The sequence below is a fragment of the Diceros bicornis genome, chromosome 37 (assembly GCF_020826845.1).
Source record: "Diceros bicornis minor isolate mBicDic1 chromosome 37, mDicBic1.mat.cur, whole genome shotgun sequence".
In the NCBI taxonomy this organism is placed as follows: domain Eukaryota; kingdom Metazoa; phylum Chordata; class Mammalia; order Perissodactyla; family Rhinocerotidae; genus Diceros; species Diceros bicornis.
This window is the reverse complement of record NC_080776.1, coordinates 18,264,560-18,292,389: the sequence shown is the minus strand read 5'-3', so window position 1 is coordinate 18,292,389 and position 27,830 is coordinate 18,264,560. Positions and strand designations below refer to the sequence as shown.

General features: G+C 41.3%; 1 protein-coding gene across 1 annotated transcript in view; it reads left to right on the top strand.

Moving 5' to 3' along the window:
• Positions 1-27,830, top strand: part of DNER (delta/notch like EGF repeat containing) — a 300,865-nt gene that overhangs the window by 189,816 nt on the left and 83,219 nt on the right. The window contains exons 6-7 of the mRNA XM_058533144.1: positions 547-700; positions 19,370-19,483. Coding sequence (XP_058389127.1) covers positions 547-700; positions 19,370-19,483 — 268 coding nt within the window. The remainder of the gene's footprint in view (positions 1-546; positions 701-19,369; positions 19,484-27,830) is intronic.

Genomic DNA, 27,830 nt, shown 5'->3' with positions numbered 1-27,830 from the left:
CATTTTCCCTTGCACTCAGATCGTCGGCATGGCTGTACAATGAGGCTCATTCACAGGGTGATTCAGTAAATTCGCTCAGTGCTCCGGGAGGGTGGTCCGAGGAGGACATTTGATGATGTTTTTGTTGCAAGTGCTGTCTGTGCTGAAGGATTTTAGTTGGTTGGAGTGACAGCTAATTTAATGGCTGTAGCACAATATATCTGCTTTAGCAAAACTGCCATTTCCATGTTAGGTCAGCAAAACTTCATTTTTTGCTTAAAATACAGTTATTCTTTCCATTTCTATTTTAATAAGACTGAAAAAGGTTGGGCTAAATATCAGTAAATAAAAACAATAAAAATAAATGTTTGAAACTAAACTGTAAAGAAATATATACTATTTCTCTTAAAGCTATGATTTTAATCAGATCATGATATGTGACATGATTAAAATACTCAGTGTTGGTATAATTATAAAAAGAAGTCATGCTTTTGAACTTTGACTTTCACAGCCAAAGCATACATTTTGGAGGACTCAAGTAACATAGACTGTATATTTGTGTTTTAGGCAACTTTTTCCTGTAACTGTGATGATCAGTACATGGGTACTTTCTGTGAAGAATTTGATGCCTGCCAGAGGAAACCTTGCCAGAACAACGCCAGCTGTGTCGATGCAAATGAAAAGCAAGATGGGAGCAATTTCACCTGTGTCTGCCTTGCTGGTATGGTTTCCATAGTTAATCGTTATTATATATCTCTCTGTAGAATATACGCTTATTAATTAATGATGGTTAAATAATACTTTGTCCAGCTGTTGGACACGGCAACTTCAAGATCTCATTTGATTCCCTCAATCTGTGCTTTATCTGATTGGGGAATGGAAGAAGGAAGTTCACATGGGGATGAACATCGTGTCCCTTCTGGCATTAGGGTGCGTCCATCTTAGCATTCCACCATTTTCGTTCTGGGATAATGGTATTCTTGGTCAAATAGAGGCCTGGATGTTTCAAAAACAATTTTGCAAACATGTGCTGAGTGTGGGCTGGCGCTGTGCTGGGTGATTATGCTAAGTAACTTAAGAAAAATCTAGGATAAACTACGCAGGTTGTTCTGGAAGGCCACCTATTCTTCTCATTTATGTTAATTTCCTTGTGTTCATGTCTGTTCATTAGCCCAAGTTCTTGGTACACTGCTCTCCATGCTGCCCTTAACAAAGGGCAAGTCTTTAATGTTCCTTGCTTGGTGTGGGGGATTCGTGGATATTACATGAGACTTTCAAATCCTCAGAGCACAACAAGTGACTCTTAGGAGAGTGCAGTGGACAATGTGCCCACAGACTTCTATTCTCTGGCAATTGTCTTAATTGACTTACTGCTCAGCCAACTTGACTGTAAACCCTCCAGGAGCAGGAATGGCATTTTACCAGTGAACATTTTGATACTGCTGTTGTGATGCAGCTTAAAGTAAACGCTAAATTACTCCTTTTTTATTATTAAACAGTGTGCAAAACTGATGTCATCTTTCCTTTTCCATTTCATCCATTTCATCCGTTGCCAGCGTCTGCCACTGGGTGGGGATTCAGGATGAGGAAGGAGTTGGGGAAGGAGAGAGGGATGGAGTGAAGAAGGATTTGGGGTGATTAAGTGCTCATTGTCAGAAATAAGACCCAACAATGCAGGAGTTTATCAACGCAAAAATAAAAGTTCTTCACTCACCTATCCCAACCCACACTTTATCAAATCATTGGAGTGGGGTAATAGTTTGGTATATTTTTTCCAGACCTGTGTGTGTGTGTGTATGTATATGTGCGAGTGTGTGTATTTCTCTTGCAGATCAGATGATTGTTTTTCTACATGTTTTAAAAAAGTGATTACAGTATACATATTGCTCAATAACTTGCTTTTTTCAGTATATTTACCAGTAGATCACAGACATCCTTCCATGTCAGTACATATGGAGCCACCGCATTCATTTTAACAATTTTGTAGTGTGTCTCCTAAATTTGTATGTACAAGTCAGACTCCCCTCCAAACCCATTTATCTGACTGCCTACTTGGCGTCTCCATTTAGACGTCCTCAACCACCTTGAGCTCGGTCATCCCAAAACTGAGCTCATCATGTCCATTTGCCAGAATCTGGTCACTTAGTCCCTAGAGGCTCTGACTAGGAAGTGGAGACAATGTGGAGAACATCCTCATGGGCTCTGCCATGCCAGGTGCCGTGCCAATAACTGTCAGAGCTGGGATTTGAACCCAGGTCTTCTGCCTGCCTCCAAAGCCCATGTTCTTGATTATTATGCTCTCCTTCTGTGTCTGCAGCCACACAGTGTGCTGAGCACTTTCCTGGTACAGAGGTTATGACTCACAACTGTGTCATTCTCTTGGCTTTCTCATATCAAACAGGTCTCTTTTTAAGAAATATTAGGCAATTTTGTTCAAAAAAGGAGACTGGTTGCTCGAAATGAGGAGTTTTCTACTTAATTTAGTTCTTAATGTCCTTGAAAAACTTATTTTTCCATAGGAAAACTACATTTCCCTTGTGGAAGAACTATTTACAGGTTAATTAATATCAGTTAATTGACCTCTGAAGCTCCAGATGTATGCATGAGAACTCTCAAACAGTGAGAAGTCTGTTTTCCTTTTGAAAATTTATCCTGCTTTGCTCTGATTGTTGCAAGTTTGATCATGAGAAATTACCTTGTTTGATGAATGAATGGATTCAAACCAGGTTCTTGACAAAAGACCAGAGAACAAAAACTCCCCACAAAGTCTCTTCACCGAGACCTTGTTGTCTTGATGAAATGCTCATTTCTCTTGAGTGGAGAAGATTTCTCAGTAAGTGAAAATATTATTTTCAGCAAAGAAGTTTCAGCTCCAAATTTACTAATATTTTGATATTTTGCTTTAATTTCTATATCAAATGCCAGTACAAATAGAATTTTTTGAGTCATGGGTAATCTAGAGATGTATGAATATGGTGGATTGGGTGTTGAGTTGATTGAGTAATAAACTCTCTGCTTTAGTTTTCATTTTGATTTTTATTACAATTTCTTGGAAGCGGGACGTGATTTTTTAAATAGTAAAACATTGATAAATGTCATATATGTGTGTGTGCAATATAGGATGAATTATAGATTGGTGATGGTCAATAAAATTTCTATTTTGGGGGGACTTTTTTGTCAAGTGTGATTGATATTTTTCTTGAAACTTTCTTGCAATACTTTCAAAAAGAAGAGGATTGTCAACAGCATTAAATACTGCAGAGAATCTAAGAGGGGGTTGTTGACTTTTGGCAACAGGGTTTGTGGAAGCCATTGGTAGCCACTGTTCACATTGGTGTGATGGGCTACGTCAGAAGCTTTGAGGTCTCTCTATGAGACTACATACAGGGACAGAAGCAAGGGAGGTGGCTGGAAGTTACCAAACAGTCTGAAGGGCAACACCACATTTGGAAATAGTCACAGCCACTTGGTTTTCATGTGGCCGAGAAGCTGTGAACTCCCCCAGTTAACACTGGTTGGCAGTGACGAGATGAACAAGATGAGCAGGATGTGCAAATGAATGAATAGCAAATACAGACTGCTCTAAAGACAAGTTTAGTGGCAAAATTAATGTGAGGAGCAGAATCAGGAAGGTCTCATGTTTTTTTTTAATATTATAGCCTACTGTTTAAGAGCATAAGCTCTGGATTCAGAATGCCTACGTTACAATCATAAATCCCACACAATTAGACTTGAAATGTGGGCTGTTTTCCCTGTTTGTTTCTCATCTGGCTGCAGTATCAGACTGTCTGGTTCAGAATGAGCTTCCTAGAGACCCTGCTTGTTGCCTGAGGTTATATGAGCTCCCAGTGCCAGAGGCAGGAGAACTGGTACCATCTGCCCTGGAATCTAGACCCGTACCCACCCCACTTGACAACAGCCTCTGGAGCCCGCAGTCTAAATCCTGCTTCCATGCTTAACCATTTTCTAGCTGTGCTCCTTGGGCAAGTTATACAACGTCTCTGGGCCTGCTTCTTTGACTCTGCAAGGAGATTACGGCAACCTTCACCACTGCTGGTTATGAGTATTAAATGAGAACGCAAGTTCCTGGTCTGTTCTGTGGACATGTATCCCAGTGCCTGGCTGAAGAAGGATTTCCTGAATGAATGAAAGAATGAACAGAATGAGATGAATTCTATATGAGGCATACAGATATATAGTAGGGGCTTGGTGCTCTTGCCTCTCCCCTCTCAGCCCTCTCTCCCTGGGCTTCTCTCTGTAGCACACATTGTGTTTTTTGCCTCCACTTCAGATTGTGGCTGGCCTGAGGGCAGGGACTATTATATTACTCTTTATTTCTCCATCCCCTGTTGGTGCCAAGCCCTATGCCTTGCACGTAGTAGACGTGGAATGTATGATTAAGTTGAAATTTAACTTCTTTAATCAGGATTTATTTTATAAAAGCCTTCTAATTCCGAGAATATATTTTTTCCTCAAAAGAGCTATTACTTTTTCTGAAAAGAATAGCTGTGATCCATGTTCAGAACCACCATTGCCAAAATATTATTAGCGTCATATGAAGCATTTTTCAACTTCAGAGCACTTCATTGTTCCCACTAATTGGTGATTTCAGCCTATTTTTAAAAACTCCTCATGTTCGAGGCAAGGGGAACTGAGCATGTGTTCCCAGCCCAGCTTTATTTGTTTAAACACTGAGTGTTGCTCAGATAGCCTCAAGGTGCCTTTGAGTTGTGAATTAGAAATGGGTCACCTCCTCCTAGAGACAAATCCTGAGTAGAATTTGCTGTAAGGCGACACGCCCAGTCTCACTCAACTCAAGAAGTGAGTGCGTTAGTGGATGAAGGCCGTTTTTAAAAGTGGGTTAGTTTGGGGTTTCAGAATGGAGAGAACCTCAGAACCACCTCTGTGCATATGAAGTGTGGGAAGCAATGGTGACTCCATGAAGCTGATGGACTTGACCAGGGTCTAAAACCTCATGGGAGAGTTGGGAATTCAGGTCTCTTCCCTCTGTGTCCATCTTGGGTCAGAGTATGTTTCACTGCAACATATTCATGGTTTGTGAATTTTCCATTAGTTCTGAGCAGAGCAGGAGGCATGGACATCTCTGACAGGCTATGAATGTATTGTCTGTGATGCCGTTCACCCCTCTGGGGACCAGAGATAGCACTAGTTGGGGCTGAAGGGACAAAACAAAGTGTAACATGGCTGGTCGGGCTTTCAATTGAGCCCCTTCTACTTCCTAATTAAGTAACCTTGTGTGACCCTCCTAACCTTTCTGCTCCTGGATTTCCTCATCTTTAAAATAAGCAGTTGTTGTGAGGATCACTCATTTATTCAACAATTATTTATTGAATATGTACTATGTGCCAGGCATTTTCTAGGTGCTGAGAATACAGCTGTGAAAGAGCAAAGTCCCTGTGCTCACGGACGTCATGTTTTAGTGAGGGAGATGAATCAACAATATGCACGTGCATGTTCTTTGGTGCATGTATGTGTATATGTGCATGTTTGCCCATATGTGTACAGCATGTGTGTGTGTGTTTGCATATATGTGTATGGCATGTGTGTGTGTGTAGTCAAGGGAAAGGGTCAGGTAGTGATAGGTGCTATGAAGACAAAACAGGTTGAAGAGATCAAGAGAAATGGGAGTAGGATTGTAGACAGGGTGATTAGAGAAGGCTTCTCAGAAGGGGAAATACTTGTAGAGAGACTTGAGTAAAATGAGCTTGTGAACAATTTGAAGAGAAGAGGGGATAGTATTCCAGGCAGTGTGAACAGCACATGCAAAGGTCCTGAGATGGGAATATGCCTGGAGTGTTTGAAGAGCACATGCCTAAGAGAACCAGTGATGAGACTTGGTGCTGGGAAGGAAGTGGGGCCAGACCTTGGAGGAAGGAGGGGCATTTCATCCTGAGAGTGACAGGAAGCCATTCAAGGGTGTGAAGTGTGGTGAGCCATCTGATTTCCCTCTTGAAAGGATCACTCTGGAATCTGGTAAAGAATAAACATAAGGAAAGAAAATTGGGAAACCCGTTAGAAGGCTGTTTACTGTTCAGGCAAGAGATGGTGGCAGCTTGAGCACTGTGGTACTGGAAGAGATAAGTTTTGGATTCAGGATGTATTTGAAGTTATTGCTGATAACACTTGTGGGTGGGATGAGTGTGAGGTGTGAGTGGAAGTGGGGAGCTGTGTGTGGATGACTCCAAAGCTTTTTTAGTAATAGCTTTATTGAGATACAATCCACATACCACTGAAGCGTACAATTCAGTGGCTTTTAGTATGTTCACAGAGTTGTGTAACCATCACCACATTTTAGAACATTTTCATCACCCCAAAAAGCAGCCCTCTATCCTTTAGCTGTCACCCCCTGATCCTGCCATCCCCTCCTGCCTGCTGTAAGCAACCACTGATCTACTTTCTATCTCTATAGATTTGCCTATTCTGGACGTTTCATATAAGTTGAATTACATGATATGTGGCCTTTGGTGTCTTGCTTTTTTCACTTAGCATCATGTTTTCAAGGTTCACCCATGTTATAGCATGTATTGGTACTTCATTCCTTTTTTATGCCTGACTAATGTTCCATTTTATGGATACATAGTATTTTATTTATCCATCCATCCACTGATGGACATCTGGGTTGTTTCCACCTGTTGGCTATTGAATAATGCTGCTATGAATTCCACCCTTGATAAGCATTCTTTCTCTCCTCCTCCAGGATCTTATGCTTCCAACCTTTTCTGACTTCCTCCCTCTGCCATCCTCCATCTCCCTCTCCCATTCCCCTCATGGCTTCTTGTCTGCAAGGATTCAAAGGTCTCATCTTAAAACTCGTCCCTTGAACAAGCAAAAATTTAGTAAGTCCTTGCTACTGCTTCCATATGTTCGCCTTCTCTTTCTCCTCCTCTCTCACCTTCTTCATCACTGGCACGCATTGGGCTGTATCCAATTCATAATTTTCTACCCACTCACACTTCCTTTCTCTTTATATCATGAAACTGCTTCTCCAAGGTCATTGGTGGTGTCCTTCTCACTAATTTCTTTCTTTGTCCTCATCTCTTTAGAGGTGTATGTTACGTGGCTTCCAGAACACTGCTCTGTGTCTGTTCTCCTGGGACCTCTCCAGCCCTGCTCCCCGCTTTCCTTTTTCCTTTCTATCATGAGAGCTCCAGTCTTACCCCTCTCTAGCTGCTTTCCTCTGCCTTTGGCAGCAGTCACTCATTCTGAGCTGTCACCTCTAAGTGGATGACTTCCAGACCCTTCCTTCTGGCCTGCCTATCACCTCACCTCCAGCACTTTCACTTGAGTTGGCGCTGCTGTGCCTGCTAACGCCTCGTCCCCTCCCTCAGGACTCAGACCGAGACCCTCGGTGTCCTCTTCTCTCTGCCTCCTGCACGTGCTTTCAAGCCTGGCTCTTTTCCACGGCTCTGGTTTCTATCAATGGTGCCCTCACTGCGCTCATCACTCAGGCTGGAAGCTCAGTCCTGACAGTCGACTCCCTCATCGTCTTTATCTTTGGATAGTCACCAGGTTTGCTTTATTTACGATGATCCTCCATCTGTCCCTGCTTTGCTTCTCTTCCCATTGTCGGTGCCTGATTCAGGCTGTTGTCATCCGCTGCCTGAATGATTGAGATAAGCCTGTCCACCTTCTGCACGATCCACCCTGCCTTGCTTATAACTGCGATACAATACTCCTGAAGCCCAGGCCTGGGCAGAGCTGAGCTGGGCTGAGAAGTCAGATTGCTCGTGAACAAAGCCTGCTCCCACTTCTCATTTTCTGTGTGACTTTGGGGAAGTTAATCTCACTGGGTCTCAGCTTTCTATCTGTAGATTGGGATGGGAGACAGAACCCAAAGCACCACAATCCAGTGGCTGTTGTGAAGGTTAAATAAAATGATGCATGTGGTGTGCTTAGAAAAGTCCCTGGCACACAATAAGCAGTGGACCAATGTCAGCTACCATTATTATTGTTATTATTGTCAAGCCAATAGTTTGATGCCCTACACCGAGCCCCCCTACTACTTCCTCTGGCCAAAGACTTGCCCTCAGCTCCTTCTGTGGTCTCCCTCTCTGGTGAGCCGACTTGGACCATGTGGGACCCTCAGGATGTCCTGTTGTCCTCTGCTAAGACCCAGGAAAGCCGGGCCTGAGGAGGCTACTCTCTGCCTGCTTTCCTTGCCTTGGAGCTGGCCTTGCTCGGCTCTCACAGTCTTTTCAAACAAGCCTCATGCAAGGGAAAGAAAAGACACATGAGGAGTAAAGAGTGTGGGGTTTGGAGTCTGTGGTCCTGGGTTTAATTCCAGGCTGAGTCACTCACCGACTCTATCTTGCTCCTCTGAGCCCAAGTTTTCTTATCTGTGAAATGGAATAACAGTATTGACCCTGTAAGAGTTAAAGAGGACACACACAAATGCACTCATACACACATGCACAAACATATATACATATGCGCACACATACATATACATATACACACAGAAGTGCATGTCTACACACACACATATATTCACACTGGCACAGAATAGGTGATCCATGAAGGGCACCTGTTTGTGGCCTCTAAATACCAGTAAGAGAAAGACCAGTGACAAGGATCAGAGCTTTCATTCTTCTCCTTCTCTCCCCAGAGCCTGTGCCCATCCCCCCCATGCCCCACTTTGAAGGCCCCTTTGGAGGTCCCTCATTTTGTCCAGACCAGAGCACCTGTCTCCAGGGAGAGGGGAAGAGAGACTTGAGGTGTCCCCCCCAAACTGAGGTGAATGAGAACAGGAAGTGACCAGTCTACGACACACCTTCACGACATCTGCGCTCTGTTGAGAAACCTTCAAAGACGCCCCATTGGTAACCCCAGCTCCTCAGCATGTAGATTTGAGGCCTGTCATATCCTGGTCACAGCCCAGCCTTCTTCCCCCAATTCTTCAGTCAGTCCAGCCTGTCACTGTCATCCGAATTTGCCTGACTTGGTGCCATTTCTCTGCTTTTGCTCACACGATGTGCTTAGTTGTCTCACACGAGCATGTCTTCCCTCCCCATCTGGAGTGTAAGCTCCATGAAGGCAAGAAGTGTGTCTGAATGTCTTTTAGATTCCCTGAGTGTGAATTTTCACTCACAAAAAATTCTTCCTGAAAGAATGAATGAATACTTCCTCTATAGTTTGATTTGTTACACGAACTTAGAATTCAACTGATACATATCTTTAAGTCAGTCCCTTGACTTGTCTGTCCCATGGCATAAATTCTTAATTAATTTAATGTTTTCTTCCTTTTGATTTCAGTTTCTCTGGGGGAGTCATAAGGACATACATGATGAAAGGAACTTTCTCGAAATCTCTCCCCCTTTGTAGTCACCAGATTCGAAGATATAGGTGTTATATATAGTCTGGCCTATATCAATATCACAATTTCTTATTTGAGTTCTAGGGAAATGGAATGAAAAAGATTATTTAAATAATAGCAGTGCATGGTGCTTATGCAGTCATTAATTATTTTATAATGAGTACCTGCGATGTCCCTGGCTCTGTGCTAGGGGCTGGGGACAAAAATCACCACCACCTGCTCTTAAAGAAGAGGGAAGTAGATCTGGAAATAATGCAGTGACAGGTACAATAGAAATTGAGCCTTGGGGCTGCCACTCATAGAAAGAAAAAGCATATGTCAACAGTGCAGTCAGTAAAGGTTTTCCGATATGATGTAATATTTGACTTTCACTCTCTGACCTTTTTCCTTGGTAATCTGCATCATATGTGTACCTCTTAAGTGAATAATATTAATATTTGATATTAAAAAAAGGGTGTTTGCTGCTAGTTTTTCAGATCAGTAGTTCTCAAACTTTAGCATGTACCTTGTATCAAAACCACTGGGAGGGCTTCTTAAAACTCAAATTGTAGGCCCCACCTCCAGAGTCTCTGATTCTGTAGGTCTGCGATGATGCTGGTGAACTTGCATTTGTAGCAAGTTCCCAGGTGATGTTGATGCTGTTGGTCTGGGGACCACACTTGGAGAACCACTGGTCTAAACTGCCTGTTTTTACTGAGAGGTCAAACAATATTGGCATATTGCTTGGCAGGGTTAAAATCCATAAATTATTCATCCGTCAAAAAATATTGAGCCATCTATGATGTGCTAGGCATGGTGCAAGCTACTGTGGATTCCAGGGTGCCCTCCACAGAAATGGCTCTTGCTGCTTGGAGTTGATCTCATTCGATCATTACCACCGTCCTGGGAGCCAGCTGTCATCATTATCCCCATTTTACCCAGGAGGGAAATGAAGGTCAATGTCGATCGTTTGATGTCCTCACTCAGCTGATCATTACATCACCATCCTGACCTTTGACTCTGCAAACCACCGTCCTTTCCATTGTGCTTCTTGCCTAGTACTTATTAGATGTGGTTTTTTCTAACCTTGAGATTAATTTTCCTAATTCCGCTCAATGTCGGCTTTCTTTTATGTTTTTCTTTCATGGCATGTTCCCATTTTATTATACTTTATTGATTGCCTTCCCAGATGGGCCTTCTCTATCTTCCTTTCTTTGCCTTCGGTTTTTGAATCAGGTTTGCATTTGTTCAGATGTGTTTGTTGTTCCCCCACCAGTGGATCTTACTAGTCTTTTTTGTTAAATAATTTCTACCTTCTGACTTTGAAATTGGATGCCTCTGAGATGGAATGTCTTGATGGCGCACAGATTCCTGCTATTTATTTCTTGCTTCAGCGTGCTAATATTAGGCACTCCATCTCTGCAGCAGCGGCTGAGGCCCCGGCCCAGCTGCTCTGATCCCCCGAGGGCGAGAACTGAGGCTGGTGGCTTCTCTCCGTGGCATCAGGCTTTCAGTACAAATCCAGCTGCCTTGCCTCACGGCACAGGCTAGGCTATTAAAAGACCAGGAACGTTAAAAATAGCTCCCACTGCAATTCCCACCTTGGAAGCTTTCAGGACAGCTCTCCAAAGAAACAATTAGATTCTGTCTCACAGAGTCAAAGCAATGCAGAGGAATCGTGAAGTAAACATCACAGGCAAAAACAACGGTGCAGGGAAGGAGAACGTTTCAAAAAACGACTGATCAATTGCCTTGTTTAATAGTCTGACTCATTTAGCCAACTTTGCTTACACCCCATATAATTTGCCATTGAACTCTAGAGAGTTTTCCCTTGTTTGAAGACTACAGCCAGTAGAGAGAGTGATTTTGGGGTGCTGAGGGGTGCATTTTTTTGTGATGTTGCTGGCAATCAAAAGACACCACTAGGATGTAGTTTTCCCCAAACCATTCTGATATTCCCAGCGAAAATTAGCTATTTTTTCTCTCTCCATACACTGATAAATTTTAAATTATATTTTATACTTAAATATAAAGTCATATAAAATTAAATACTCCAAATCTACATTAGACCAAATGTAATCTGGTAACACCCCCACACTCCCCCACGAGTGGATTGTTCCATCAATGCATGTCCTTCAAGGTGTCTAGTCATCTTCTACCACCCGGCAGGCTTCACTTACCAGCACGTGCACGTTATTGCATCTACCATCATTTCTCATGGTCAGACTGCTTTGAAAGCACTAAACCCCAGTCCAGAACTTTCTCCCATTGTCCCGTATGTCCTTGAAAGGCATGCTTATTGTGTATCCTGAGGCACAACTTTTCTTATATCTTTTTTGTTATACTAGTGTGTTCTCCAAACAAACAATAAAACCGCCATGGTTCCCTAAAAGGAGAGATCCCTATTTCCAATAGTCATCTATTTTTGAACCAAAGATTTCACTTCTTCAATGAATATCACAGTTATAAATTCCTCAGTAACTTAAATAGTTACTGAGGAATTTATTTTAAACTTAACTTTATAACTTAAATAGTTACTGAGGAATTTATTTTAAATAAATTTAAAATAGTTTTAAATATTTTATTTTAAAATGATATTTAGGGGCCGGCCAGGTGGCGCAAGCGGTTAAGTGCACGCGCTCAGCTGCGGTGGCCCGGGGTTTGCCGGGTCAGATCCCGGGCGCACACGACGCACTGCTTGGCAAGCCATACTGTGGCGATGTGCCATATAAAGTAGAGGAAGATGGGCATGGATGTTAGCACAGGGCCAGTCTTCCCAGCATAAAAAGCGGAGGATTGGCAGATGTTAGCACAGGGCTGATCTCCTTACAAATAAAAGAAAAGGTCTTTAACTTGCTGGGAGTTTTAAGTATTGCTAAGGATTCTCATTGTTTTTACAGCGTTCTGAAGGTGCTGTTTTCCTGCTTTGTAAAAGATTGGTTTCTGTGATAAGAGGTATTGGGATAAAAGCAAGGGCTTTTAGTCTGAAGGACAAAGGTCTCATTGACCTAAACCTGGGTTTCTCAACTCCGGCATTTGGGACATTTTGGACTGGATAATTCTTTGTTGCAGGCAACTGTCTTGTGTACTGTTGGATGTTTAGCGACATCTCTGGCTTCTACCCACTAGATGCCAGTAGCACCCCCATAAACAATGTCCTCAGACATTGCCAAATGTTCCCTCAGGGGAGAGTCACCCTGGTGGAGAACCACAGACCCAAGGAATTAAACCTGGATGGGGCTGTTGCCGGAGAAAAGGGTTCTGTTTCAGGTATGTTTATTTGCCCTGTTGCAGGGACCTGTTGAAGGTGCTCAACGCTGGTTGGAGAAACAAGACTGAAGTTCAGAAGAGGGTCAGCATAACTGACTACCCATCTCAGTCTGGCTGGGGAGGGTGGTGCTCCTTAGTAGGCCAATTGCTCCGTTGTGCTGTTTCCCAAGTTGGAAGTACAGACCATTGCAGAGCACAAGGTTATTTTAGAAAGCACATTTTTTTTTTTTTGAGGAAGATTAGCCCTGAGCTAACATCTATTGCCAATCCTCTTCTTTTTTGCTGAGCAAGATTGGCCCTGGGCTAACATCTGTGCCCATAATCCTCTACTTTATATGGGACGCCGCCACAGCATAGCTTGATAAGCAGTGCATAGGTCTGAGCCTGGGATCCGAACCTGCGAACCCTGGGCTGCCCAAGCGGAGCGCATGAACTTAACTGCTACACCACCGGGCCGGCCCCTAACAAAGCACATTTCTGAGATAGCAAATTTTTATTTTAATAGCTATGTATTTATTTTAATGCACGTTACGAAAAAGAGTACCTAGCACATTTCGCCCATGCTGTCCTGGGTGTTATTGCTTAGGGAGAGGCTAAATCTAACTTGAAAGATATAGTTGATTTCAGGGCAAAAGCTTTAAGCAAGTTGATTCATTTGTGCCAGGAAATGTTTAAGTGTTGAGGATTCAGCAATTAACAAGACAAAGTCCTGATTCTCAGGGAGTTTATGTTCCCTAAAGGAACCAGTAAAGAAAATTCTTTCAGGTAATGATAAGCATAATGTGATGGAACATGAAGGAACCCTGGGGGGACAACAGGAGACTCGGGGGACAAAGCCCTGCTCCCATGGTGTCACCTTCTAGGTGGGGAGGTAACAAGAATATGTGTGTGTTGTCGAGTAGAGATAAGTGCTGAGGATGAAGAATAAAGAGACGCATGAGGCCCCATGTCTGAGCAGGTGATTTCTGAGCAGAGACCTGACTCATGGGAGGGGGCAGCCATGGGAGGGTGGACAGTCAGAGGGAACAGCCTGTGCAAAGTGATGATGGGACTCTAGGGCTGAGATTTTGATGTCCTAGAGTGGCTTGTGTGCACAGGGAAGACTATCTGAAATTATCTCTTGTGTTTGTTCCCTTACAAGAATTAAACATGAATTATGGTGATTCTCAAGCTCCGCCAAACATCTCAATGTGTACTTGCTTAGCCTTATCTTTCAGCTTGAATCCATCAATCAAAAATCAATTATTCAACTAAACATGTTAATTGGAATCATGTCTGATAAATTCTCTTATGCACCACATTTTCCCAATCATGACACATTCTTTGCACACAGTCTGCACATATTAGCCTCAAGCAGACACCCAGCGGCAATACCAGGGCTTTGATCTCCATCATCACGTCATCATCTCCAGATTTGGCTCTATCTCTTTCTAGGTTAAAAGACTCACACTACCAAGGGAAGAACTTTATTATCCAAAGCTAATTGCAGTTCTTGACCCGAATGAATTAGAATTGATGCTCAGAGGACCAAGGTTATTTCTGGGAGAGAGATCTTTGGCTGTCTCACAAAATCTGGGCATCCAGAACAATTCCCATGTCAGTTGTAAACACATAGAGGCCACTCTTCTTCTTTATTGCCTCCAACTGCAGCAAGCTTCAGTCCAATCTCTCCAAGTGGGGTTGATTTCACAGTGCAGAGCCCTAGGTTCATGAGACACCTGACCTAATTGTTCTGACTTTATTTGCAACCCTCACTAAGTTGGTAGCTAACTTTCTTCCCTGTGTGCTTGAGTTTTCCACTTCTTTAGCTCCCATAAGACATGTTCACATCTCCCTACCTGGTTCTGGAGATGACTTGATTTTTTTTTTTTTTTGTGAGGAAGATCAGCACTGAGCTAACATCTGATGCCAATCCTCTTCTTTTTGCTGAGGAAGATTGGCCCTGAGCTAACATCCGTGCCCGTCTTCCTCCACTTTATGTGGGATGCCGCCACAGCATGGCTCTACAAGCACTGCGTCGGTGCGCACCCGGGATCCCAACCTGCAAACCCCCGGCCGCCGCAGCGGAGCACGCACACCTAACCGCTTGCGCCACTGGGCCGGCCCCTGGAGATGACTTTGATGCCATTCTTAGGTCCTTTGCTCCTTTATGTAATTCATTTTTAACTTCTCCTATCTTTATTTCTTGATTTTACAGATGAAGTTCCATTGCATCTCCACTAGTCCCTCTCCCCTCTCCAAGTTTGTTGCCTAGTTTCTTCATAGGTTTCTCCACTACATGTCAGTTTAAATCCGTGCCACGCTTCTCTTTCGAGGGCAGGAGCATAACTGCTTTTGTTGTATCCTGCACCCCTTTCACATCTTTGTATGGTCCTGAGGCCACTGCATGAAGACAATGCTAAAGGCTGTGAGAAGGAGCTTGGTGAGTCTGGGAACAGAACGAGGCCCAGGGTGGCTGCAGCGTAGTGGTCAGTGTTGAGCATGGGCAAAGATGAGAGGGTGGGGGCCAGATCACGTTGTGTCTTTTTGCCGTGGAATAAAGTCTTTGGGTTTTATTCTAAGCTCTTTGGGAAGCCATGGGAGGGTTTTAAGTATAAAAGAGTATAAATTATGTCTTAAAAAAATCTTTCTGGCTACTCCCATGTGGATTGTACAATGGATTGTAAGAAAGTAGTGATGAAGAGATGGGTTGGGAGACCATGGCTTGAGTCTGGGGAGAGGCAGTGATGCCTGGGACTAGACAATGTGAAAGGTGTCATGTGGGGTGACACTAATTTGGAAGGTGGTCCATGAATGCTTATGGCTTGGCTCTAAGGAAGGGCTGTATCACTAGTTAGAAGAAAAGGAACTAAGAAAATTACTGATATTTGCCTCCCTAGTTAGGTATAGATTTTTGTCATTTGGGAACCAGGATGAAGGAAGTTTGTCATTGCTGTGTATTTTTAGTAAGGTCTAAATGGCATTCATGCCTCTCCTTCATACTTCTGTGCCTTTACAAGGACTTTCTTCTGTGCCCCTTTGGAACCCTCTGGCATAGATCTTTAAGGCATGAAATGCCCCTATGGCACATATGTGTATGTGCTAGAGCAAATTCTCCCATAACACACACAAAGTGGCCACCACATATTACCTTTCCTCTCCACTATATTGATGTGACCACTGTCTTGCTTGAACATCTCCTACCACATCCTCTGGGTGTCTGTCGCCACTGTGGTGGGATAAGGAAACATTATTCACATTGGCATGGTTCCTTTATTCCCCAGAGAAGACACAAACTTTCAGCAGAATGGAAGAAAGAACCCAGGCAAAGCTTTAATGATCTTTTTTCATTTAAATTCCTACCATTCACTCATTTAGTTTTGACTCCTTGGTTATGACATCAAATAAAAAACCAAAAGACACAGGAAGGGTGATTTGTGTAAGCCTTGGGTATCCAGTCCAGAGTATTACATATAGATCAACATCAATGATTTGTCTGACAACTGCAGGTAAGTCACTGCTCTCTGAGGGTCCAGGAAATGACTCACTGGTGTTTAAGAGCCCCTTAAGCCAGCTGCAGGATGCTCGTGGTTCCTTGTCCTCTCCCTCTTCTCTCCCAGAGCTGGCCTCAGTTGGCAGTCAATGATAGTGCTCCTGGAACTTCCAACTAGCAGCTCCCTTGAGGGCAAGAACAAAACCTGGCCTGGTGAACAAGCGACAGATCCTGAACTGCAGCTCAGCAGATATGCCCTACACATTGCAAATGCGGATTAGCGTCTTAAATTGAAATCCTATCTTAAATTGAAATCCTAAACTTCCATACAGTACTGGAGCATTTAACTGCACTTAAGATTCACCTTGCTTATAGGTTTAATTTATTAGACCTGTTCAATAAAAACAAATTAAGTGCATAGGAAGATTTGTGTATTATCAGACAATTGTGGTTCTGTAGTTTAGAATGTTTAATTAAATTTGTAAATGAGACCAAACATTAATTGAAGAGGCCATTAAAAGTGATCTTTAAAAAAATCTCGGGGCCGGCCCCGTGGCTTAGTGGGCTCCGCTGCTGGCAGCCCTGGTTTGGATCCCGGGCGCGCACCGACGCACCGCTTCTCTGGCCATGCTGAGGCCGCGTCCCGCATACAGCAACTAGAAAGATGTGCAGCTATGACATACAACTATCTACTGGGGCTTTGGGGGAAAAATAAATAAATAAATAAAATTATAAAAAAATCTCCTTTAGTTATGGATGCATACTGAAGTATTTACAAGTAAAATGAAATTTGCGTTAAGATACCTCCATGGGGAAAATATGCTGATATGAGGGGAACAGTTGAAATTAAATGAACAAAATGTTAATAATTGTTGAAGCTAGATGTTGGATATGTGAGGGTTATACACTAGTCTCTCTGTGTTTAAAATTCCAAAAGAAAAAGTTCAAAGAAAAAGTTCTAAAAAAAAGTTCAAAGTGATTGTTAAAATTTTCTCTAAAGAACTTTGAAGTTCATGGAATCCTGCATTCTTCTCATATTCTTTGTCTGGTAGGGACACACATCTCTTACAGATGACATCTAGTTGGCTCCTGGCTATTTTTCATGGTTTTCTGTGGTTCTGTAGTTACAGTTTTAAGATGTTTGTAATGACATGATTCCAGATGCTTTATCCTTTAAGCCACACTGCCTCTAAGAAGCTACCGTTGGTAATTGGTTATATTTTTCATAAATGTACTTTTCTAGCCATATTGTAGAACCTTTGAAGGCAGGGATTTTTAAAAATAATTCTTGGCACCTCCAGCCCAGTCATGACCACATGTAGGCTGTAGATTGTGGATGAAGATTTATGGTGTTTACTTTATATCTATCTATATCCATGTATTTTTTGTCTGTTATTTTCTATTGTTCCTTTATGCTAAATGCATGTTTGTTGGTGATGTAATGCATTTACCTTAGGTGTAATTTTAGATTTAAGGATTTGGGCTCAGGAGTTTGACTCTTTCTGTGACTTTGGGCAAATTACTTAACCTTTCTAATCCTCAGTGTCCTCATCTGTAGAATGGGCGTGATTATGGTAGTTCTGACCTCTTAGGGTGTCAGTGAGGATGAATTAATGTATGGGAGAAAAAAATAAGTGTGCTATTATAAATATTAGCTATTATTTCTAGCCAAAAACCTATTTGTAACACTTCTTTTAACAATTCTCTCTCCTTCATTCTGAATTTAGAGCTTTCATTTGAAAATATATTCTTAATATAATATTATCATATTAAGATATTCTGTTGTGGATTTTGAAATGGCTTTTTGTCCTTGTGTTTGGATTTTTAGTTCACATGATTATCTTACATATCTCCTCATACCCACAAATTAGCTAGAATCTCCCAGACTATATTGATGCATATGAGGAACAGGAGGATTATGAACAGTGTGATTAAAATCACACTCTAATTTAGACTAGTTTGGCAGGTAATTGAAGCTCAGGCAAATCATCTCTCTTCTAATATCATCGTTTTTGTTTTTTTTTTTGGCAAATCGCAGATTCAAGTGCTAATGACAGTCTTTCAAAACTGGTAATCAGAAAGACAAGTTTTTATGTATTATATGTATATCCTAGAAAGATGTAGAATGTTTCAGTATGATTATAATTATGTGGAAAATACCTATGCATCAACATTTCTGATAGGTATTATCTCCAAAGTATTAATAGCTCCATTATTCAAATAACAGAACTAAGAGCAACTTTTTCTCTTTGTAGAAATTTTGCATCTTGTATTTTCCAAATTTTCTTTCATAACCATTTCCCACATTAAAATGAAAAACATATTAGCATGGTATTTTTTTTTTTAAAGATTTTATTTATTTATTTTTTTCCCCCCAAAGCCCCAGTAGATAGTTGCATGTCATAGCTGCACATCCTTCTAGTTGCTGTGTGTGGGACGCGGTCTCAGCATGGCCAGAGAAGTGGTGCGTCGGTGCGCGCCCGGGATCCGAACCCCGGCCGCCAGCAGCGGAGCGCACGCACTTAACCGCTAAGCCACGGGGCCAGCCCGCATGGTATTTTTTTAAACTTGTCTCTCTGGAGGACTTGTTTTCAAAGTCAATAAAAAATTTGGAATTTATTTAAAGCTTTTTGGCTGCATGGTGTTTTAATAGATTTAAATCTGTATTTCCTCATCACATGTGTGTGGTCATGTTGCTAATCAACGAAATAACCGTTAGGGGCTTGCTTCACAGAGAATCCATTGAGTTTGATTTGTGATTCAAATAAGAATGAAGATTCATATATTAATGTGCTTAACATTATATGTGCCTCATGCTCTTTATAAAATGGGGGATAGGGCATGGAAAGAACACAGAAGGTTCTTCTAGCTCTAAAATATTATAAATTAGAAAATTTTCATACCCAGTGATTTTCCTAATGCTTGTTTATAGGTACTGGGATGACCTAGGGAAAGTGGCCCTCATCTCAGTCAGATCAAGCAGAACATTGTAGATTCTGTTCTTCCTTATGTCAGAAGGATGCTGTCAACAGAGACAGTGGTATTCAGTCTCGGCTTCTTAAGATTCTAACTAGTATTTCGAAATAAAATGCAGAGCTAATGCTGAAGAAAAGACTCTCTTTGCAATAAAGATTTTTGCAAAGCAAATGATTTTTGAACTATGATTCTAAACTGCCATTATAATTTCTCATTGCAAAACCAAATTAGATCAAGGAGTGGCTGGCTCAAGGATGCTGCCTTTGTTGAGTGCGTACCAGTCGACCACCAATTCATTGATGATTCATGGTGGTTTTGGAATAATATATTTTATAAAATGTCTTTCTTGTTTTATTCAGGTTATACTGGAGAGCTTTGCCAATCCAAGATTGATTATTGTATCCTAGACCCGTGCAGAAATGGAGCAACATGCATTTCTAATCTTAGTGGATTTACCTGCCAGTGTCCAGAAGGTAAATATTACAACCCCAAGAATAACTTTCATTTTCCATTTTAAACCATAAACTATTTTGATCAGTTTTGTATTTTAAATCTGAAAAACTCTATAAAAGAGAACTTCCTATTTTGTTCCATTTATGAAACAAAATATAAGATGATTCTCTTTTATTAAGCTCTTTGCTAGAATGGCTTGAAAATTATGTTTGATTGTTAGACATAATCTAGGAATTTCTGTCACTTTTATTTATACATTGAAAATGAATAACTATTATCAAATGGAATTTCTTTCTAGTGGTGAATTTCACTTTTTAAGATTCCTATTTTGTTAAATTATTTGGGTTTTGATACCAGATCACATAAAAAAAATTAAGCGTGTAGTTCATCTACTTTTGTTTTTAATCAACTTTATAGTGTCTTAGAAACTTCAAGTCACCTGAAAACCCGTCTGTAGAGCTACTTTTATGTTTTAAAATAATTTTACGTTAGAGTAGTTTCCCCTGAAAAAGCAGAGAGATAATCACAGCTATCAAGCTGGTGTTCAAGGAATGATTTTGTACTTGGAGGAAGTTTTGTTCTTATTTCTGCTTGGAGGGACATTATGGAAGGGATTACTTTAAACCTTTAATGCTGTAAGAATAACATGATATTAGAGGGTTTTTTCCCCTTAAAACCAGCATGTAAGCTCCTGATCCTCAGAAGTGACATTGACAACTACATAAAGTAGAAAGACATCCTTTGCAGAGGTTAAGTGTTGAGTCTGAGTGTGTCAGGAAACGTGTTTGTACTCAAAATTGCCCTGAACTGCCCCTGGCTGAGAGGCCGGAGGAGGGCAGAGGTACGGGATGAGTGTTGATACAAGGCCACTGGCCACCCAGGTAACCTGAGGGCTCGGGGTTACCAGGAGCAGCCCCTGCGATCGGTAGCATCCCATAGTCTTTAATATTTTGAAGACCTGAGCATCAGCTAAAGAAGTGAATCTTGTCTTCTGGGTCCGGCTCACCTGGACAGGGGCAGGAGCGGGATGGCTGTGGCCAGCCTAGTTATCCCCCTCTCTAGCTGTAGATGAATGTGGTTACCACAACAATGGACGAGCCCCCCTCTCGACCCTCCACTTGAATCTCTTAAACAAATGAGAAAACTCTGAAATGTTGGAAGGGCTGATGACTGAGCAAGCAGTGCCAGTCGTCACTTGCATACTGAGCACTTAGTTTTTCACACTGTTGTCACACCCTGGGTGAGTCAGCTGCCACCTGACTCTGGTTGTGTGCTGTGCCTGTAGTCAAAGGCAGGCTTCAGGGTTACTGGCCAATTGACTGCTGGCAAATCATTAAATCCCTTCCCTCACCCAATCTTTTCCTTTTCTAGTGAATGTAGGAGATGACGGTACTGCTTCCTTCGCAGGGCCATCTAGGGACCAAATGGGATTTTTGTGAAAGAGCTTTGAAAACTCCAAAGTGCTTTATTATTGCTGATATGCTTGCTACGAGAAAGTAGCTCAATAAAGATGAGCTACTTTATCATGATTGTTTTCCTAATAATGATTACTATTGAACCATCGATGAATTTAAATGGGAATTGGAAATCTTCATTCTGGAACAGAGTGGAATGTAGATTGGAGAGAGACAAGAGTGGGAATAGGGGAAAAATTTGGGGACTGCTGTAGAAGGCCCGGATGTAGATGTGGACTGCTGGGAAGAACAGGGTAGAATTTGAAAAGCAGAGAAGCTGTCGGAGTTGAGAGAACTTGGGAGGTAACCGGAGGGACTGGGGGATGGGTGGGATATGGAGGGTGAGGGAGAGTGAGGTGGCTGTCATTTTATGGTTGGCTGTACCATTCATGGAGAAAAAGAAATGTAGAGGAGAAGTGTTCTTTTCAGACACGTTGAGTTTGAGGGGTCCTTGTGACATTCAAGGGGAGATGTCAGCTGGGCAGTTGCTATCTGAGTCTGGAAGTGGGAAGAGAAGTCTGGGGCAAGTCTAAACACAGAGACATTAGCCTGTAGATTGCAGTTGAAACCTGGGTGTCAACAGGATTCATTAGGGACCTTCTCCTTTGTCCAGTGGCCTGTCCATTCCTCCATGCCTTCCAGATGAAGCCTAGAGAGAATGTGATGATCTAGAATTGAAAGAATGAAGACAAATTTCCCAGCAGTCTTTGTATGAAGACTTTCACCTTCATTGAAGACCGACCAGGGAAAGGGGGCTTGGTTATAGTTCCGAAGGATTCATTGCAGTGTTTTGAAGCAGGAGCACATAACTAGTGACCACCATTTTTGAAGCAGCCCCTCCCACTGGCTAACAAGGTGGTGGTTGTAGAAACTAAAATTTATAGAGCACTTTGCACTTTAAAAAGAGCCTGTGTCTCCAGGATCTTTCTCGTCAGCCACACTATGAAAAAAGTTTGGGGAGTGTATCAAGGCCACAAAATATTCTGGAGTTCTCAGCCGGCACTGAACCTTGCTGCCTGTTTTTCTTTCTTTCTTTCTTTTCCCCACAGTGGTTAACATTTTGGCGTATTTGCTTTATATGTATTTACGTATATAGTTTTTTTTTTTTCCCAAGTAATTTGAAAGTAAATTACAGCTATCATGATACTTCATCCCCAAATAAATCAGTTCATGTTTTCTGAGAATAAAGACATTCTTCTTCATATCCACGATACCATTATCACACCTAAAAATTAATAATTATTTCCTGATATTATTTCCTACCTGCCCCCTTTTCCTTTACTCCTTTGCATATGTGTATTGATTCTGTCTCCCTGCTTCCCTGTGTTATCCTCTGAGGGCAGGAAATGTATTTTATTCATCTTTTCTCTCTCTCACCTGCTCCCAATACCCTACCCATGGAACATTTAGATCCATATTTTATGTTAGTAGGAGGTTAAGAAATATTGGCTGAATAAATTAATTATAAAAGTCAACACTTAGATATCATTCACTATTTGATCCTCACAACAATCCTGTGAAGCAGATACTATTAATATTTCTGTTTAACAGATTGGGAAACTGAGGCACAAGAGGATTAAATAACTTGTCTGAGATCACATAGCTGGAGATTTAAATCCAGGCAACTTGGCGCTAGGATTCTTAACCGTTGTCCTATACCATCTCTGATTATTCTTTAAAATAAATTCCATTTTGTTTATTTTTAAAGATTATCTTTGTAACTATAGTCATGAATGAAATAAATGCAGAGTTGTTGGGTTCTAAAGCTTCTAAATGTCCCTGCTAAAAATTTTTAAGTCTGGAAAAAGCCAGAAGAATATTTTTGGAAAAAGCCGGAAAAAATTTTTTTCTGTTTTTTTCTTTTTTTTTCTGAGTACGGTGAAATCCTTTTACAACAGCCCCTCCCTGATTGCTCAGTCTAGTCCAGAAAGCTGGATTTTCCCTCTGGATAGTGCTTTCAACATTGTGCGTTCACATCCTTGCTCTTTCCATCCTTTTCATCTTCATCCTAGTTCCTTCAAGGATCCTTTCCATCTGATCTGGGCCGAGTCCTTAGAGGCTGACTTCCTTCCTGGGTACCTATCTCTTTGACTTTTGCCTTCTTTTTAACCTTTTTCCAAAAGTTCAAAGTCAGGCAGGCCTGAGAGACAGCTTGTGCAGTAATTACCGCTTAAGTTCTCCTTCTAGAAGGTTCCGCGCTTCTCCTACACTTAGATTTTTATCCTTCATCAACGAGTTGTGTCTTTTCTTTGAACTTCTACTTAACTTTCACTAAGTCCATATTTGAAAAATGCAGTTTCAGGTTCTGATTAGAGTGGGGGCGATAAGAAACAAAAGTAAAAATGTCATGAGTGTTTTATACTTAACTTATTGAATGATGACAACAAAGATGAGTAATTAGAAGCTGGTTTTACTGCCTATGTATTTTGTCTTTACATTGATATTGTCTTTATGTTTGGTTTAGAACTGTAGATCCTTAAATTTTAAACGAAATGCATTTTAATTCTGAAGATGCCTAATTATATATATTTACCATCACTGCCTATTGGTATTTAAATATGTGTATTTAAATATATGAGTGTATTTAAATACATATATAAATAAAATCTGAATATTACTATCTAGCCATCGTCTTTGCTTCAGCATCTCAATTTTTATTTTCTTCCCCTTAGGAATTTGAAGTAGAATACTACATAAGTTAAAAAGGAATAAAAAGAAGTCAATAGTGATTAAAACATTTAGCAGTAAATCACATGTGTGACCATTCACATCATGCAGGGCACATCAGATGGAATCTAATCATCTTCCTGGCATCTACCTATTGTAGAAGGCATATGGTAATTAGAGACTAAAGTGAGAATATGGGGCTTTATGACTATTTTCAGAAAATATTATTTTGTCCAATGTATTTTAAAAGCATTAATGTAAAGACATTTTCTAGTATTACACCTTCTGATAAGATTATGGATACATAGAATTTGTATGAACTGCTCTTGCACTACAATTATGAAGGCAAATATTGCAACTGGGTAGAGGATTCATTCTTTTCAGTCCTATAACTGTTAGAAAGCAACACTGGATTCCACTGTCGGATACACAGATCTTATAACTTGGGAACTCCATCATTGCCACGTGTGGAGAGTTGGTGTCCTTCTCTGGCCTGGAGGTCAGTAGATCTGAGTCTGGGCTGACAAGGCGGGAGAGTGGAGTGGTTACGAATGTGGCTTTTTAGGGTCACATTGCTTGGGTTTGAAGTCTGGACCCACCTCTTTTACAGCTCTTTGCTTCTCTGAGGCTCATTTTCCTCACTTAGAAAATGGGAAGATACTAGTACACCCTTTATCAGTTGATGTGAAGAATAGAAAAAGCCCTTAGCACTTCGCTCAGCAAAGAGTAAGTGCTGAATAAGCGTTAGCTATAATGATGATGGTGGTGATGACAGTGGTGAATTTGGTCATATCACCTTGGGTGACTCATAATTTTGCTCTTTTCCAGCCATTGTTTCCTTGTAAAACGATGCGGGTTGACTATTACCTTTTTGTTTTTTGCATTTGTGAGGAAGACCAGCCCTGATCTAACATCTGTGCTAATCCTCCTCTTTTTGCTGAGGAAGACCGGCTCTGAGCTAACATCTATTGCCAATCCTCGTCCCTTTTTTTTCCCCCCAAAGCCCCAGTAGATAGTTGTATGTCATAGTTGCACATCCTTCTAGTTGCTGTATGTGGGACTCGGCCTCAGCATGGCCGGAGAAGCGGTGCGCGCCCGGGATCCGAACCCCGGGCCGCCAGTAGTGGAGCGTGCGCACTTAACTGCTAAGCCACGGGGCCAGCCCTGACTATTACCTTTAAGGGTCCCTATTCCTAAAATTCTTGATTCACATATATCAGTTTAAGAGCCCTTTGCTGAGTCAATAAATCCATCTTGTTGTTTCCAGTAACGTTTAGAGAGAAAAGTTTCATAACCTCTAAGTGACTCTAGGGAAGGCCTGAGTCTAAAAACTTAATGTCGGCCCAAAGGCCCTGTACGTTAAATCCCATTGCAGTACACACCAAGAATTTATCCAAACTATTTTTGTTTTTCTACATTTTATAGCCTCGAGTAATCCAGCCACATAAATCCTTTTGTCCAACTCAAATGTCAGTAGTAATGCTTCTCATCTTAAGGGGATTTACAGGCAATAGCCACACATGTCAGAAAAATTATCTCTGAGATAATGTGTATTGTTCAGAACCCTGGCATGTTACCCAATAATGATTTAGGAGTTATAGGGTTCAGGGATTTAGTTGTTTTTCCCCAATATCCTGCTATGTATGATTTTGGTGAAAGCGCTCTATTAGGACCATATTAAACTGCATGTATTTACATAAGAAACGTGCAACATGTCCTCATAAAATTACCAGGCCTGAATAAAATACTGTTCTTGTTCTTTTAAAATTTGGCATTATCCCTAAATCACCACTTCATTTAGGAATCATAGCAACCGAGACCCTTGGAGTTCCAAGTGGTATATAGTTTCACCTTTTGGAAACAAAGCAAGGTATTAAGACTTATTAAGTGTGAGTAAAATTTTATTTCGATGTTTGGTACATGCTGATTAATTTTTGACTTATAGCTAAGTTCATATTTCCTTTCTATTTTTTTTTTTCACATGGCACAGTTTCTTTGAGATCGTTTACATAAAAATACCACAAAGAATTTTGTTTTCCAGCTTCTCCCATGAACAGCTGCACCCACTTTCGTGAATGACCCTGTCCTATCCCTCACCCTGGGCTTTTCCCTTTGGGAACCACTCTCATGCCCAGTTTAGTGCTGAGAGATGGCCCTTGGAAGTTCCAGTTTGATGAATGAATGAAGAAATAGATAATGCTATCTTGCTGCTTTTCTTTTTAAAAAGAGGTGGGATATACTAATCAGGTAAACACAAATTCTAATTTCTTAAGCTGTGTGTCCAGATCTGCACATGAAAATTATTTAGCAGTCTTAAAACTTTTTAGCTTTGAAAACTCAGGTGTAGGTCTTGAACTTCAACTGTTGTTTCTCTCTTGTGGCTCATAGTAATGACAACGGCATCAGCAGTAACAGTAACAATGATGATGGTATCTGCCACTTGTTGAGTGCCTACCGTGGGGGAAATGCTGTGTTTGGCGCTTGAAGTATGCTAAGTATTCAGCACAACTTAGCAGTTAACAGCTGAGGCTCAAGTCAACTGCTGCTTGAATTTGAATCTGTGTTTGATCGCTTACTACTTGGTGACCTTGGGCAAGTGCACTTAAATTCTCTATGCCTCATTTTCCACCTCTTTTGAGTGAGGGTAGTATTAGTACTTTCCTAATGAGGTTGTTATTAAGGATTAAATGAGTATACAGTGCTTAGAACAGTGCCTAATTTAAATGCTGCTATTTAATCCTCACAACAGCTGTACAGGTAGATCTCAGGCTCTAAGGTCGTGGTGGATATGAGCCCAGGTCTGTCTGATTCTGGAGTCCATGTTCTCTCTGCTGCACCAATCTCCTTCTCTGGTCAAGTTCTACCTTGTGTGATAGCTGGTTGGGTGTATGTCTGCTGTCCCTCATGGGACTCTAGGCTTGTTTGTATACTTTTTTGTATCCCATAGAGCACCTAGAACTTAAGTACCCACGAACCATTTGTTGAATGCGTGAATAAGTAAATATCTTGAAATGGTTGCAACATTATCATTTCACGTGGGAGGAAACTATAGCCAAGATGGATTAACCAATGTTCACTAATGTAACCAGGTGACTCTCATTGCAAACTCGGGTATGCCAGCAGAGAGGGGAGCTCAGATCTCATCTTATCCAGTTGCTTTCAGAGCCCCATTCATGTATGATTTATGGGTCATTCAGAGACTTGGGCAGAGTTCATATATAGAATTTGGGGCACCCCTTCTCTGAGACCCTTCTCTGGCTCTCTTCTTTCCCAAGATCCTCACTCCTCATGGTGTGCCTGTCCCAGGCTCCTTCCTGGAGTTCCTTTGGACAGAAAGAGCAGGTTTAATGCTAGCGTCTTGGTCTCCTTTGGTATGCCTAGTGACTTGCCATAATCACAGCTGAGGCTGCCTGCAGGGTAGAGCTTCCCCAACGTGAGACTGCCCCCCCCCCCGCCCCGTGCTGGCTGCTGCCTCCATGTTTTGACTCCCCTCCAAAACCCATCTGCTTTCATTCACTTTCCAGAGACTCGAGGTCATTTTTTTGGGGGGTAGGGGTGGGGGTGGAGTTTACAGTTGTTATTTGTAGATTGTTCTACAAATAACGTCTCCATACTAGAAGCAGAATGTCCATATAATTGTTCTTAAAAGCAACAAAAATCTTTTACAATAGAAATACAAATATCCTAGAAGTAAATATAATTTTTATTTTTCCCTGCAGCAGAATTTATCTCCTTATACATACCCTCTCTTTAGATCAAAACAATTGGAGGAGGCTAGAGAGAACTTTTTGTATAACTTGGACCAAAATACCGTGTAATACAGTCCTGGGTCTTATTCTGAACCATTCACATGTAGATGTGACTATTCAGATATGATTCCTACAAGCATCTTAAGGTAGAACTCACAGAGAGACCTGGGCCTAAGAGAAACTGAACAATCATAAAACTCTGAAAGTAAAAGAATGCTTGTTAATTACTTTGTCATATTCTATTTTGAATATGACAGGTTGAATAAACCTTTCTTTGGCTCTATTTTTCCAACCTAGTTCTCATCTCCTGTGACCTAATATCATATTGATAAAAGGCAGCTGAAGATAGATACTTATGTTTCTTCTTACTTAACATAGCCTGTTTTTTGAGGCATTTTCCTGCTGCTCTTCTTTTGAATTGCCCCAATTATATTTGATTGTAATTTATATGAAGAATTTCATTTTTGCGTTCCTTCCTCACTTTAACTCCCCAACTG